This window comes from Astatotilapia calliptera, chromosome 18 (assembly GCF_900246225.1).
Source record: "Astatotilapia calliptera chromosome 18, fAstCal1.2, whole genome shotgun sequence".
Classification (NCBI taxonomy): domain Eukaryota; kingdom Metazoa; phylum Chordata; class Actinopteri; order Cichliformes; family Cichlidae; genus Astatotilapia; species Astatotilapia calliptera.
In genome coordinates this window covers 15,948,262-15,963,964 of record NC_039319.1, presented here as the reverse complement: position 1 = coordinate 15,963,964, position 15,703 = coordinate 15,948,262, and the positions used below count along the sequence as shown (strand labels likewise).

The following is a 15,703-nucleotide window of genomic DNA, read 5'->3' as shown; positions in this document are numbered from 1 at the left end:
GGCCTTTCTCAAGACCCCAAGAAGATTCAGTTTCACTATTTACTTCTAAGTTAAGAGAGGTCATGCGGTAATGTGTGTGTCCCTGAACAGCTGCTCTTTGATGTTGCTACCGAGGACTCAATGGGCATAGGTATATTCCAGTCACAAGCTCACAGTATTTGGACCAATATGATCTTTTCTTTGTCTTTAAGGAATAGTTTGATGTTTTTGTAAATGCATTTATTTATCATGTTGTCAAAAGTCTGATGACAAGATCAACTCAGGTATTTCTTAAATTTGAAGTTACAGTTTGTTTAGGTTAGCAAAAAGACAGAAAAGAGAGGCAAACGTCTAAAAAGTTCACATGTCAGGACATTAACTGTATATGGAAGATGGACGTAGAGTAAAGGGTAAGACTGCATTATTTTTAATGGCCAGCAGGGGGAAGTTTAATGTCTCAGTTGCTACTTTTGAGATTTATTTAAAAATAAATTATATTTTGTAAAGTCCAACCATTTATAGTTAAAAATAAAGAGTAAAAGTGAAAAGTTTAACTTTACTTTTTACTTTTTAGTTGAAAGTTAAATAAATAAGAGGATAGTCACTTCTTTAGCTGGGCATGCTTACGGCATGGTATGAGCCCTGTTGCTTATCCTGGTGACTCAAAACCAAATAAATAAAAATAATGAATTAATCAATTTAAAAAATAAGACGACAATGATTATAAAACAAGAATACAATAATACAAACATTTTATGTTATTTTATATTTGTATTGCACCTTTCCAAAATGAGAAGGCTAAACGCAAATATGAAGTAGAAGCTGCTTTACAAAGCAAATATGAAATAGTTCAGAATAATCACTAAGGATTTTGTTTTAAACTGTTTTAAACGGTCAAGGTAGCTACATACATCTTTTATATGACAGTTTGATGCTAACTTCAACTCACTTAATTAGACCGCTTCAGCCTTGTTGTGGTGTTGATGCCATCTTTATTACTACAAAGTAACATGGCATTATGTTTAACTATACTTACAGCCTGTCCACATAGTGTGTGCTCCAGTTTTGGTGGGTGAAATAATAATTTTGCTTTGTTTTGCACCCATGCAATGCTGCTCTGGCATTGCTATATTAGACATTGCTATACAGTCGAGGTTAGTGATGACAACAGCCTGCGATTAGCTGATATCCACAAATACTTGAGACTCTCTCTAAAAACGGATATAGCTGCCTATTTTAATAGTTCAAACACTAAATATACCTTAAACTGTCATCCTATTGGAAGCAATTAGTGAATATTTTAGATATGCTATATATACCGAACCGTGAATAGGCGGGGTCGACTGTTTACTCGTATGAATAATAATAAAAATGAATAGATAAATACAGAAAAGATAAACACTAATAACACGAGCCTATTAAGAGTTTAGAGAGCTTGTCTTGACAAAGCGAATACTTCTGGCACAACAGCATTTAGATCATGATTCTGATTACAAAAACTGCAGACACGACAGGTTTGAAAGTCAAAACACAAGCTTTCTAGGATTAGCTGAAAACTTCACTCATTCCACCCTCTCCAGATGTGGTCCACTCTGTTGTTAAAAAACACAAACAAACATAGAAGTGACCAAAATCCTAAGACTGCTGAAGCTTCACAGACCAGTGGGTGACATCATGGTAACAATGTCTATCTTCCAATGGGATCGGTGGCTTTCTGGAGTCTTGTTCTTGCTATGAATTTGCCAGATGACCACTGCAGGCTACAACAGAGAACATCACTGCACCCAGCCAAGAGGGAGTCTTGAACATGGGCCTTTGGTGCACTTTACAGGTGCTGCTAAGTGGATTTTGTCACACAGTCTGGCTAGCTGTTTGCAATTGTTTCCAGGCTTTATAGTAAGCAAATGAGCCACTGCTTGTTTCATATTTGCACAAAATTGGAATCCAGTTTCTCGCTTACTCTTATAAAAAAGTGTCACCAAAATATCACCTCACGTCTCCTCCATTGCATTTCCTGTGCTCAATAATAACAGTAAGTGTCATGAAACTTCCCTGATCACCTCTGTGGTGCTGAGTACATCTCTGTTGTGTTTTGCTGGTGTGTGGAGGCCGTGCATCCCTTTGGTGTCGCGTGCGCAACCACTTAGACACGGCTGGTGGCTAGACAGCTTCTCCCAGCCCTGATTCATCATAATTAGGTCACTGGCTCTGTCTGTTGGCCTCTCAGGGATCATCTCGCGTTCATACCCTCACATACACCGCTGTGCCCCGTCTACAGCGCTCAGAAATAATCAGTGATAAAAATAAGACACAATGAATGCGCAGTAATCTTCCTCTTACCTGCAACCCTCTATTTAGTGCCACTGTTGTCTTATGACGCCATCTCGTCCTCCGCGTTTCAGTCTTCTCCGGTGTGATTATTATGGATTTGGAGATTGGAATCAATGTAGGATAATAGCTTTTACTATGTGTCTCCTCATCAGTGGATTTTATGAGAAGCGCCCTGTGAGATTTTCTATCTATCTATTCACAGATAGATTGAAAAATAAACGCACTGGCATGCAACATGTGGCCCACAACAGCGAGGACAGTAATTTCAATAAGTGACTCGGGACACAGCTGTACAATTAGAGAGGACATCCTGTTTCCATTTGTCTTCTAAAGTCCGTCTGTTTCTATTCTCTCATTTTTCCTCCTTATCTGGATGCGAATGAATGCAGCCCCAGTTGCTATTGGACACAAACAGCTGGTAAATATGCAACTGGCTCGGACCTTCCCACCGTTAATTTGTTGCTCAGAGCAGAGTTGATTGTAAAATTGTATAATCACGTCTGAAAGTGGAGAGCCAAGATTTGGTTCTTCTAGCTGGATTGAGTTAAGATCCCAAAGGGCAAACACCCACATGTGCTTTCACAATAAACATTTACCAGCTTATTTACAGCTGAAGCTTTTTTCTTTCTTTCATAAAACCCACGCTATTGTTCTCCTGATTTGTCATTTAACCGTTGAACTACCTTCGTTATTACCTGTCTCCTACCTTTTAGTGTTTAAGCTTTTTTGAGTTTGGTGGAAGACAAAACAGCCAGCGCTTGAAATTTATTGTGATAACCAATTACTGTGAACCTACCATTCTGTGTGAACAGACTGTATGTGAAGCTCCAGTGGGATCACTTTACTTGTAGCTTCCGATCGCTGTCAAAACATCCTCTGGAAGAGGCATGCCAAGTTTTGCTTTGGCTTAGTAAATGAAGAAAATATTAATATTTCATGTTTTTGAGAATTCTGTTGCTGAAAATAACGATCAAAACCTTCTTTGAGATGCGAATGCGAAACAAAACACCTCCACATGATCTATTTATAGTGTTGAAATGAAACAAGTGGCATACAGATAGTGACAATATATATATAGACTGGGAAAATCTTAGTTAAAAAATGGTAAACAGAGAGAATTAACCAGACTTTTTAAAAAATACACCTTGCAAAGAAAACTTCTGGTGTATCCCTTTTTCCCGATGGCTCAATCACGTGAACTCTTTTATAGTTACGCAGCTTTTTAAAAAGACATTTAATCAGCAATGTTTTGTTTCTGCAGATGAGAGGAACTTTTCAATTTATTTTAAATCTAAATTCAGCTCCATTCACAGGAGAAGTGATAATCAAAAAGGTCCCGAACAGCTACATGAAACTTGTGGTGAGATCTTTTTGTCAACGTTTGTTTCAAAGGTCAGCAATAAATATCCCGGTCTCAGCCGAACAAGAAAAGATAAATGAAATGCTATGCAATACAATTAAACTGATGATGCAGTTTGTGATTGTTTTCTTCCTCAAACCTTCAGTCTGTTTTATGCCCTGATTATGCTGCAGTTACATTGGAGAAAACAGTGGTTGGAGACCACAGCATGACCAAATATATTGCGAGCATGCGCAATAAACTTATGTTCTGTTGCCTTTGAATGGTTGTTTGAAAGCTTATTTAGAGTCCAGCCAGAACCTCATAAATTTGAAACATAAATTTAGTTATGTAAGTGTTGCAGGCTGGCGATTTAACTGCAAATCAGCAACCTTGGTTTTACATAGAATATAACAGGAATACAAGCAGTTGGCAACCAGTTAAGTCAGATCCCCTACTGCAAAGAGACACGTGATGCTCATCGCAACAGACTGGCTGAGACTGATTGAAATGTGTTTGTAATCTCTCTGTGTTTATGAATCTGTCTGCGATTGGTTGGATATGCATTGCCCCCCGATGGGTGACCTGTGCCGAAGTTGGTCACTGCAACTTATTTTCAGTCATTCGCCTAATACGAAAAGCTTCAGTTTGGACAATCACCAACTTTTCCTAGTTGCAAATGGCTTGTCATCCTATTTTTATTCTAATGTGACTAAGCCATTACGCCCCAGCCATACAGGCCTATAGACTGATCAGCAACCCACTGAAAACCAGTGGTTGCTGGAGGTTGCTGGCACTCACAAGTTGAAACCAGTTGCAAAGAGGTATACAGTGCTGGACAAAAAACTTCCTTGTGATTGCTTTGGTCACTAGCAGATTCCTACAGTTGCTCTGAGTGGTAACCACCTATGAAAAATATGATGCAAATCAAAGATGGAAAACTTGTTGCAATGTGTCGGCTGTAGCAGTGAGACACAACTTTTTCTGAATGATTTTTCAAGTTTTACTACCACTAACCCAGTAGTTAGCAACTTGCAGTCAAGTTGGTGTCTCTTATGTAAACTGTGAGCAACCACAGCAATCACAAGGAATATTTTTGTGCAGTGTCTTCTTTGTGGATGATTTCACCTCAGCAACCGCTCGCCAACCAGTCAGCGAATACAGATTTTCTGTCATGACCAGTGAGTGCTGGATGGTTGCCGACCAGTCTTACGGCTTCTGTGAATGAGGTCTAATATTTGTTTTACAATGACTCTGGCCACATATATGGTTCTGTGATATTTTTTAGCATACTAGCATGCTTAAAATCTCCTTAAATACAGATGGATGGCATGTCAGTTAAAAACTGCTTTAATGAGTTTAATGAAACTTTAATAAGTTAGCTTACAGATTTTTTTCATTTGGCATCAATCACAAACTATTGGGGCTGATCCAAAAGGCATGAGCTGTGCAGGTTTTTGCTTATAAGTGACGTGTAAGTAGTATTGGACAAATTACAAGAGCAGGTCTTTTGGCCTTCAGGACACCATCTTTATACACTTTTAAAACTGAAATCAAGTTTTTATTATTCACTCTGATGGGAGCACCAATCTCTGAAGCAAATTCCATTGAATCCATCCAAAGGCTATCAAGTCATTTCACTCTTAATCTCACATGAACTTCATGGTAGCACTAGAGGAAAAATTTAATGGATCAACAAAGTAAGCAAAATTCGGCTTCTGCTGACCTCGAAGCTCAGAGGGTGCTAAAACATCTGCACAGATCTGCTGCCAGATGCAGTTATGGGACTTAAATGTCACCAATATTTGGATTAGGAGGCTTTAAAAGAACATGTGGAAAACAAAATCAAACATTGTGTTTGCAAATTGAATAAAGCATGAATGAAAGGAGGGCTGGCCCGAGCACAGGCCCCGAGGAACTCCAAATATCATGTTCACTGAAGAGAAAGACGAGTTCCCATATGTAATATAAAAGTTTCTGTTATATAGGGAGATGAATCAGTCAAGCACAGGACAGGTGATACCACCCAGTGCTTACGGCATTCAAATTTAAATTGGATGATCAACGGTGTCAAAGGCAGCTCTGAGTACTAAAAGGATTAAAAATGAGCAATTTGCTGCATCCGCTTTTCAAAAAATGTCATCATCATTATTCAAATTAAAAGCAGGCTCACCCCACTTAGTGTGACAGCAGATTTACGTCAAACCACCAGTCTCCTGCACCACATTGTGAAACTGACAACCATTCAAGGAGGATCTGTGGGTTTATAATTTTCTCCATCTGACGGACATCCAGTATTACTTCGTCCTAAAACTCAGTAGAGGAGACTCCTAGATGGTCTCTATTCCTGTAGGATGGAAAGGAAGTGGACTGAGCTGCATGAAGAACAGGTTGTCGTGGAGAATTTCGCACAACTGTATTGAAAACTTGCCGAATTTAAAAGGTATAGGGCTGTAATTTAGCCACCAAAACACTACAAGCTTTTAAGCTCTTTGTAGGTTTAACAAGTCGAGTCGGTGCAGCGACAGATGACAGAAAAGTAGTTTCTCAGAGTGACTTCACAATGGAGTGATGCCATACAAAATACTGCAGCAGAGCATTATTTTCAAGCTAACAAGTGTGCAAACTCAATCAGTTGTTATTAACACACTGTAATGTAGTTTTGCAGAGATAAAGAGGCATTTGTGATCATGGGTTTATTTATCAACTACATTAGCAGCCTCTGAAACATCCTTAACTGTTAACCCAGCAGTTTCATTTGTTACACTGTTAAAATAGAATAATCTTGAATGATATTCATCTACACTCATAAACAAACCTACTCAGTGTCTTAAACTAAAAAGCTACACCCAGTTCTGAAACAGCCAAACACAGGGCAGCAACTCAGTGTATTTAGACATGTAGACATGGTCAAGATGACCTGCTGAAAGTGGCATGGTTGTTGGTGACAGGCAGGGTGGTATGAATACTTGAGTTTTGGTCAATTCAATTGAATTTTATTTATATAGCACTTGAAGGCACTTTATTTTGTAAGGTAAAGACCCTACAATAATACAGAGAAAACCCCATCAGCGGTAAGGAAAAGCTCCCTTTTAATAGGAAGAAACCTCCAGGAGAACCAGGCTCAGTTCTCTGGGGGAGGTCAAAGGTCAGAGAAGAACCACCAGTCTGCTTGGAGCTGATAGTCAGGCAACAGTAACTCAAATAACCACTTTTTATAACCAAGGTATGCAGAAGAGCATCTCTGAACAGACAGCACATTAAACTTTAAAGCAAAAGGCCATACTGGGTGTCACTCCTGTCGGATAAGAGCAGGAAACTGAGGCTATAATTCATATGGATTCAACAAACTGAATAGAATATTTGATGTATAAAATAATGGATCAATTTTAGCTCATTTATTTCATTTAGCTTTATATGAATGGTTCAGAATGCTGATGCTGTAATGGTATGGGGGATATATTTCTTAGCACACTTTTAGTCTCTGAGCTCAGGCCAAGGATCATTTAAACACCACAGCCTACCTGAGTATCACTGCTGACCATGTCCATCCCATTATGACCACAGTGTATCTTCTGCAGGATAACGCACCAGATCACAAAGCACAAATCATCTCAAACTGGTTTCTTGAACATTATGGTGAGTTCACTGCAGTCAAATGGCCTCCACAATCATATCAATCCAATGCATTACCTTTGAGATGTACTGGAAGGAGAGCTTCATATCACAGACATGCAGCCAACAAATCTGCAGCAATGTCTGATGATGCCATGTCAGTATGGAACAAAGTCTATGAGGGATGTTTGTTTCCAACCTAGTGTACTCGACTTGTAACTAGTGAAGTGGCCGGTCAGGGTAGTTTCCCAGAGCTGAGGTATGATCGTGCGATGCAGTTGTTCAGCTTGTGAGCTTGAAAAACCCCCATGGCATTAAAAGAACAGAGCTACTCAGATAGCTAATGCTTAATTCTAAACCATATTCTATTGATGAATAAAAAATATAATTTTTAATGATTTTTGTTTGGTTCTCCACTAGCATCAAGACAGTCAACAACATGATCAAAGCCACAGCTAAATTCAGCACAATGTAGCTTTATAACTACCCTCGGTTTTTGACTCTAGTAAAAATTATGCACTTTGCTGTGAATCTCTACAGTGAATCTAATTTTGAAATGTATTAAACGTATCTTGTTCATCCAGAAGCCACGAGAATCAGAACAAAAACAGCCTTGCTGGTATTCAGGGGTCAAGCAAACAGGTGGTCAGAGGCTAGTCATGCTCCACCACAGGTGACCAATAGTAAAGCCCATTAGGGGAGGAGCTCGGAGGGTGTGCACCAACTTAAAACTGAAGTTTTATGCAATAACTGCTATTTTTATAGCAGAACCTTTTACAGAGCCATTTACCTGTCCCAATTTTCCCCGTGCCACCCCAGTGTAAGTAATGGCTTCAACCTGTCCACTCCAATAAAACTGTCTGGCTCCATCACTGCTGGAATTACATTCCTCAGAAAGTATAGGCCTGTAAGTGTATAAAGTGTACTAATACCAGTCTAAAATGCTAACTGTCAGGCTTTATACTATGATAATTTTACAACTAGTAATCTTAACTTGCTCTAGCACACTTGAATTCTTTACACCGTGATTTTAATGGTTGTTCTAACATGCATGCTGATTTATAACAGAATTATAAACCCATCTGTTTAAAATTAACTCGAAAAATAATTCTATGCTGCAGTTAAAGTGCAAACATCACATGCAGAAATACTTCGTCAGTAACGGTCTTAAGTGACAGGATAAGCTGGTGGTAAGACATCTTCTTGAGTCATGGGTGAAGCTGGTTTTCTTTTCCAACAACAAGGCTGCAGTCTATTGTGATTTATTTACCCTCCAGATGTGTTTACTTAAAAATACTTAGAGAATAGATTAATCTGTGAAGCAGGGACCGAAACAGTGAGCTCCCCTACTTTGTGGATTGTCTCTAATGGATCAAAGAATAAACTCTTATCTCTGCCTTACAATGCGTCTGTGTTTTTAAATCATTTATTGCTGGTTTGTTTACCGCTTAAATGCTGCAAGAAACTGAGAATCTGAGAGTTTAACATGTGAGTTGCGAAAACTGTTAGAGAGTGAAAAAAAGGGCACCTTGAAGCCTTTCAGATCATTTTGTGGTCACAAAGGGCCGTGTTGTTTACAGTGATGTTCTTTCACAGCTGTGGTCATGGGGTTTAGTGCTAAACATTAAGGAGGAAACACAATCAAGTAAATATGATCACAGGATTCTCTGACAGCTGACCTCTGCTCGAGAAGAAGGCAACAAAAAGAGGCCACAGAGCTATTGATTAAGACAACAGAGCGCCGTTTGTCTCTGCTGGACTCTACACTTCACTGCTCGTAATGACGTACCGAAGAAAAAAATCATTTATGACCTACATGGAGGGTCAGCTGCCATCCCTCGGTGCAAGACTCAAGCCTGGCGCACATCAAACAGGCAGTCTGATCCTTATTCCATCGAACTATAATCCAATTTCTTCAGTCTTTAAACAACTGTTTGAATTAATTATTTTACTTTAACGAGATAAAGACATAAAACTGAAAGAAAGCGAAAAAGAAATTCAAAAGAATTCATCTTCCCTGCTGATTAAATCACGCTGGCTTGATCCACATGAATCTAATTTATCAACAAACAAAAAGGACAATATACAATTAGAGGAAAACGGTATTATCTGGAGAATGCGCTAAAAGAAAGCAGAATCATTCTAAATAGCTACCCAGTCACTTGAGGAGGCAACGGAAATAAAAGAGAATAGTCTTTAACAAGACGCGGGAGCTCAATAAGCAGGCAAACCTTCCTTGAGGCAGTCGGAGCGAAGGGGAATACACAATCATCTCCTTTCTGATGTGCTGGGGTTAGAGAGGAGGGCTGGGGATCACTTTCCGGCCAACGCAGTTGGAGCTCAGAGGACGCCCTCAACTGTATTTGTTCCACTTGATTGTCATAAAGGAATCACACTCCCCGATTCACCATAAAGTCAGCAGACTTTTTTTGGGGGGGGGGAGTCATGCCCCGCTTTGCATTCAGCACAACTGTTCTCTGAGGCTTCTTTAATATGTCGCTGTGGGTGCGTAAATCCACAGAGTGAGGACATTTATTTTATGTGTGATTTAATGCCTGCGATGAAATAAACAGCCTTATGAATGCAGGCTTTAAAGGTGGTCAATGATGAAAATGACGGGAAGTGATAATTAAATAACATCTGAAGAAAAGGAGTGGCAAAATCTTATTTTAGGATTAGCCGATGAATCCATTACTACAGATGTTTTGATATCCAGTTAATCATTTTAGTCATTTCTCAAGGAAAAAAGATTTTCTGGTGACAGCTTCTCAAATATGTGGATTTTATGCTTTTCTTTGTCCTTTATCAAAGTAATTAAATACGTTTTGATTTGAGGCTTTGGTCCATGAAAGCAAACCATTTGAATACATCACCTTGGGCTAAAGGAAAATTATTTAGTTTTAGGTTTTTTGAAAAAAAAAAACCATTAATAAAAGACGCAACAGATTAATTAATAAAACATGATGCAATTGCCAGTTGCAGCCTTGATTTGTACTAAATGGGGCTAATAGGTTGCTTTAAATGTGCTAAATTGCCTAATTAAATTCTTCATTTTATTCGATTTTTTGGGGAAACAAATGAAAGCAGTACACGGCCAAACTGAGTGAAAGCTAAAGAAGAACAGACCGGGAAGAAATGACTATTCTAGTTTATCCTTCAAAACATTACATTTTTTTCATTTCCCTTTGAATCTACCCGCAAAAACACCCACAGGGTATCTACCTGCATTTATCCTCAGTAGATTTGCAGCTTAAAACAGACTAGCGCGCCTAGTAACGGTCTCCACACCTAACAAATACTTGATATCACATCCTTTAGCACATCTTCTAATAGCCATATGCTTTGGAACAAATGAGTTCCTGCTCGTTCTCCTCCCCATCTCCACCCACTACTATCACAGCAGCTGAATCAAATATTCGTGTTGGAGGGGAAAGCGCTTAACACGTTGTTGTTATCTGAGAAATCAGTCATGCAGTTAATTGTTGTTGTAAAAGGAAAATCTTGCAAGATTATGAAGCTAATAGTCATTATGCAAGCATCGTTTTTTTCCCCCCTCCCCTCTCCTAGCTGACACCAGAATGATAAAGTGTTGCCTATGGAAAGAAGATATTAGGTTCTCCAAAGAAAAGCGAGGACAGGCGGTGTTTGTGATAGTTTAGAGTGCCCTCTTGATGGCACTTTCCTTTTATGAGGCAAATGATCTGAATAACAGGGCCCGCCGCTTGTAACGTTTGCACATTAGGTCATGGCTGTGGTTTCTACAGTATCAGCAGACCTGTGGTGACTGCAGTTTAATGTCCTTCTAGCTGCACCTGCTTTTCAGCGAGGTTGAAGAGCCCTGGAGCCACCTGGCCCAGTCCAAAGAGCTGCAGCGAGCACCTGGAATAGCTTGACGATGACTCAGAGCGAGGAGAATCTACCTACAGGGGAGTTCAGCCACTCGCAGCTAGAAAAACAAGTGTCTGTTTGTCAGATCACATCTTTCTGGTCCGCAAGTTTGGGGCATTAGGGCAAATGGGAGCACACTCTGGGGTTTGTTAGAAAGAGTTCAGCTTTGACTGTATCCCTGAAGGCATTGCACTTTCTTTTTTCGGGCTCTAATCTCTATCTGCTTCAAGACGGCATATGGTAAAAGACAACAAAACGTAGCCCGGGGAAGTCTATTTAATCCTTTATGGCAAGCATCCCAGAATTCAAGGAGGTCGTCAAAGCAGATGCAAATTTGATCTTTCTGCAAAAACATATTAGAACCTGGAGATCGGTATGCCCTGGCACCCTGCAGTGATTGTTGTGATTGAGCAGGAACATAAAAGAAAGACAACTTTGCTTTGGTTTATCTACTTTGATGGCACGGGTTTCAAAAGCGAGGACGGCTTTCTATAAGAACAACTCCCCTCACAGTTACAGCTTACACAAACTCGGGCAAAGAGGGTGTCGCGGGCCCTCGGAGGGTATAACAAGTGAGTGCAGATCAATATAGCCAGTATGTGTTAAATTTCAAGATTGTTTGATGCCTGGACAGGTTCACAGGGAACAGGTTCAGGCCTGATTCAGAGCTGAGTCACCTCTCTCCTCATTTTTTCCCTTTTTGTACATCTTCATAGCACGGGATGGCGCAAGCCGGATTATATATCATTTACTTTTGTGGACGTTATTCCATTTGAAGCGTGCGACGATCAGTCTAAGGAGCTGCTCGTAAATCAAAGAAGGCTTGACAGAGGAAAAAGCAACTCATGCACGATGCCAAAGGAATTATACAAAATGTCATGAAACTTTATTTTCAAAAGTGTCATGATAATATGAAAATATCAAAAATCATTTAGCATCACAGTTTTCACTGTTAATATACAATCATCTCAGTCACACTTACATTCAATATATAAAAATAGAAAAAGGAACCTGTCGCTGGAAAATGCATATTATTGCTGAGTAAATCTGAGGCACTTCTATTGCTTTCTGAGTGCTGGCGAACTGTTTCTAAAGACTGTGCAAAAGTTATAATAAATTCACCCTAAGTCTAAGTTTGCACTTGTTCCCTATCTAGCAATGGCTTCCATATTCCTCTGGTTATACTGCCATTCATTCCAAATGCACCTTTTGGTATTGCTTGTATTAAAAAAAAACAATAATAAACTGCTTAACAGCCATTGAGAGAGACATTGGTACAAACACTGTAGATAACATTGTGAAGGCATATAAAACTTCTAGACATGCAGAAAAGTGCATGAATAGCACAGGTAGGTGAGTACATGGTTTGACAAAGCTCGACACTGATTGCAATCACAGAAACACTGCTTGAAACGAGAGGCTTGCGAGCACTGAGCTATTTCGCACTCTGAAATGAAATCGGCCGGTAGTAGAAGAAAAAAAAAAAAGTCTGTAAATTTGTGAACAAACCCACTTTGGTGTGATTCCCTGACAGTTCTCCTGGGTTTGGGCAAAAAAAACAATAAAGAAGAAAGAGAGGAGGGTGTTTTTTCTCTTTCGTTTGTTTTTTTGGTGGTGGTGGAAAAGGTATCCCAGTTCAGTGTGCTACACAACAACCAGATTCCTCATGTTTGTGCAGAAGAGACATCCTGGAGAAGGTTTTGGAGCAGTTCTTGCATTGGTATTTTTTCACATCCGAATGGGTCTGTAGGTGAGCCCTGAGATTGGACCTGTCCGCAAACGCCCTGTTGCAGTGAGGGCAGGAGAAGGGCTTCTCTCCTGTTGGAGTAGAAATGAGGGAAGAAGTTTGTCAGTGATTGCACACACAGAGACATTGTGGACTATATATTTTTGTAATGGTTGCAACACAGTTTAGAAGGCAAGCACTGCTGATGACTCAAAAGGAGAAAAAGAAAATAAAAAAGAATATCAGTCTGAGAGTTCAGTCTCACTACAACACAGTGGGGAGCTGTTAGAACCACTACATCATATATCAGCATGTTGATCCTGATGAATCTAAAGCTGCTTCTTCACACAGCAGGCCCCACTCTTATCACCAAGTCAACTCACCAGTGTGCGTCCTGATGTGTCCCTGGAGCAGCCACGGTCTGGAGAAAGCTTTCCCGCATATTTTGCAAACACAAGGCAAGGTGTGAGTCCTGATGTGCATTTTGAGAGCCCCCAGGCTAACGTACTCCTTCTCGCAGTATTTACAGCTAAAGGATTTCCTCGTTTGGGCGTCGCAGTGCAGCTGCTTGTGCTTGAGCAGTCCAGAGTACGTGGAGTAGGATTTACTACACAAACTGCACTGGAATTTCTCTGCCTCAACTCCGTGAGGGTCTGTTAGCTTGGGCAGCATCTGCTCGTCTTCATCGCTCCTCGGGCTCTCGGAGCCGCTGTGGTCTTTAGAGGAGGTGTCGGAGAGCGATGAGGGGTATCCAGAGATGGGAGAGAGGTCACTGGGGAGCGGAGATAGCGGCAAGTTGCTGGTAGTCCACACTGTGATGGGGCTGTACGCCGCCGGGCTCAGGATCTCTGGCTGGGGGATGACTGACAGGGGAAGAGCCTTGTAGATGTGCGGTGTGATGAACACTGGAAAAAAAAAGACAGCAAGGGTTATGAGACTGTCATGACTTCAGTGAAAAGCACAGATTTCAAAGCAGGTAGTCCAGTGAGTTTGAAACGAAACTAACTTCTGCAAAGTTAAAAAAAAAAAAAAAAAAAAAAAAACATGAAACGCGTCTGCCTGTGGGAAACACAACTTTTTAAACTTTTTAGAAAGTGAACACTGCTGCTTTATTTCTAAAAACAAAAAAACATCAAACGAAACTTTACCTGCTGGGCTTTCCAACTCACTATAATTTGGCTTCTTTGCGGAGTTTATGTGTTTCTTGACCAGAAAGGAGCGTGGCATCTTGGAAAACAAGAAGTCAACTTTTGGCAAACTTTTTTTTTTTTAGTTCTTAGTAAAAAGGAGATGAGTGTCAGTTTGCTGCGCGAAGACGGAAATCCTTATTGCTTAAGTCCAGTGGAGTGTCATCCTGCGTCGCTGCGCACTTGGAAACAGTGTAGCTGTAAAGAGCTGTAAATACTGCCTATCAGGTGCATGGGAGGAGCCACCGACTGCTATTTACATAAACTGGAAGCTCAAACCAATTACATTTCGTGTGTACCGCTGAACTGCAAAATGCGCGTGTAGCCTATGGTAGTGCTTGCACACCCCTAAGGGGCTGGGCTAGTGCCATTTATTCCAGTAAGACAGGTGCTTTGTGCATAGATCTGCAAAAACTTGGTTGTGATTCAAGCGTGCAAGTGGGTTAGTTAAGTGCAGTGAGATGAGGAAAAGGAGCAGAGTATTTTTTTTTTAAATATCGAAGTAACGAAAGAAAAGGAATTAGGACTTCAGGGTGACATAGATTAGCTACTTAAAATGCCATCGCTAATGCAATCACTGCACGGAGTGTGCACAGTGTCACTGATGATTGTTGTGTTATAAACCTCTGGGGACTTGATTATCCTTTATGGGTGGCATGCTTGAATTGGGGGAAGCTCCCACCAACACCAGCATGCATAATAATGTTGATGATGATAATAAATGGCTTGAAGGGAAAGGGGAGGTTTATAGTGCACACACATATTTATATATACATGTTTATTAACCAGGCAAGTGACTCCAGGAGAGTGCAAACCATCGAATGGCAAAACTGCATGCTGCCATCCACATTCTCATTCACTGGCTAAGGCAAAGAGTGGTCCCTTTCTAATGCAGTTTTCTGCGGGGAAAGCCACACATTTCCTTGTCAATAATGCAATAAGGCATTCATCCTTTAAATGTAAATTTAAGTGTAGTTCCCTCTCAAGGTCAGCATCATACCATAATCAAATTTATCCCTGCTGCTGCTGAACTGGAGAGGGAGAGGCAAACTTAGCAGTGTACGCCCCCTTGTGTTGGAGTCAGTTCTAAGAGACAGGGTGTGAGTCTTACATCTAAACTAACAGGGCAGGAAAAAAAAGAAAGCCACAAAGGCAAAGGCTTAGCTATGGTGATATTGAAAAGCAGCTCCTGGAGCACTTTGATTGGCTGGGTCAGCAGATATGAAAAGCTCCTTATGTCTGGGGCAAGCCTTAAGTTAATTGTGAACTGCTTATCTTATCTAGAAAACATAATTGCAGATCATGAATAGTTTCCCTTTGTGCCTGCTTGGATTATAAAGGGAAGGGAAGGTTATCTGTGCATAATAACTCCCGGCTACTGTCACACATTCAGCACTCTGTAGGCACGTAGGATGGGTGAGAAATGGTGGTGTTTGGTGGTGATCCAGCAGAAAACATTGTGCACTGTAGAAGGTAATGCTTTGAAATCAATATTACCCAGCAAGCAAGTGAAGCACTGCGTGCATGCTTAGGTGAAAGATGTCTCCTTGCAGTTTTCATGCTTCAGTTATGTTCTCTGCATTCAGAGCATGAGGATGCTGTTCTACTGACAGTAATGAAGGAGGGTGGGCAGAAGCT

General features: G+C 40.4%; 1 protein-coding gene across 1 annotated transcript; it reads right to left on the bottom strand.

Moving 5' to 3' along the window:
• Nucleotides 1-12,013: 12,013 nt before the first annotated feature.
• On the bottom strand, nt 12,014-14,245 carry snai2 (snail family zinc finger 2). Its single transcript, XM_026149620.1, has 3 exons — nt 14,027-14,245; nt 13,262-13,783; nt 12,014-12,970 (listed from the first exon to the last, which is right to left on the bottom strand). The coding sequence occupies exons 1-3, from the start codon at nt 14,103-14,105 to the stop codon at nt 12,789-12,791; spliced, it is 783 nt and encodes a 260-aa protein (XP_026005405.1). The 5' UTR covers nt 14,106-14,245; the 3' UTR covers nt 12,014-12,788.
• Between the last annotated feature and the right edge of the window lie 1,458 nt (nt 14,246-15,703).

Coding starts and splice junctions, on each gene's coding strand:
- snai2 (XM_026149620.1), bottom strand. CDS start 14,105: ATGCCACGCTCCTTTCTGGTCAAGAAACACATAAACTCCGCAAAGAAG. Junction 13,784..14,026: donor TGAGTTGGAAAGCCCAGCAG/GTAAAGTTTCGT, acceptor TTTTTTTTCCAG/TGTTCATCACACCGCACATC. Junction 12,971..13,261: donor ACACATCAGGACGCACACTG/GTGAGTTGACTT, acceptor CTACTCCAACAG/GAGAGAAGCCCTTCTCCTGC.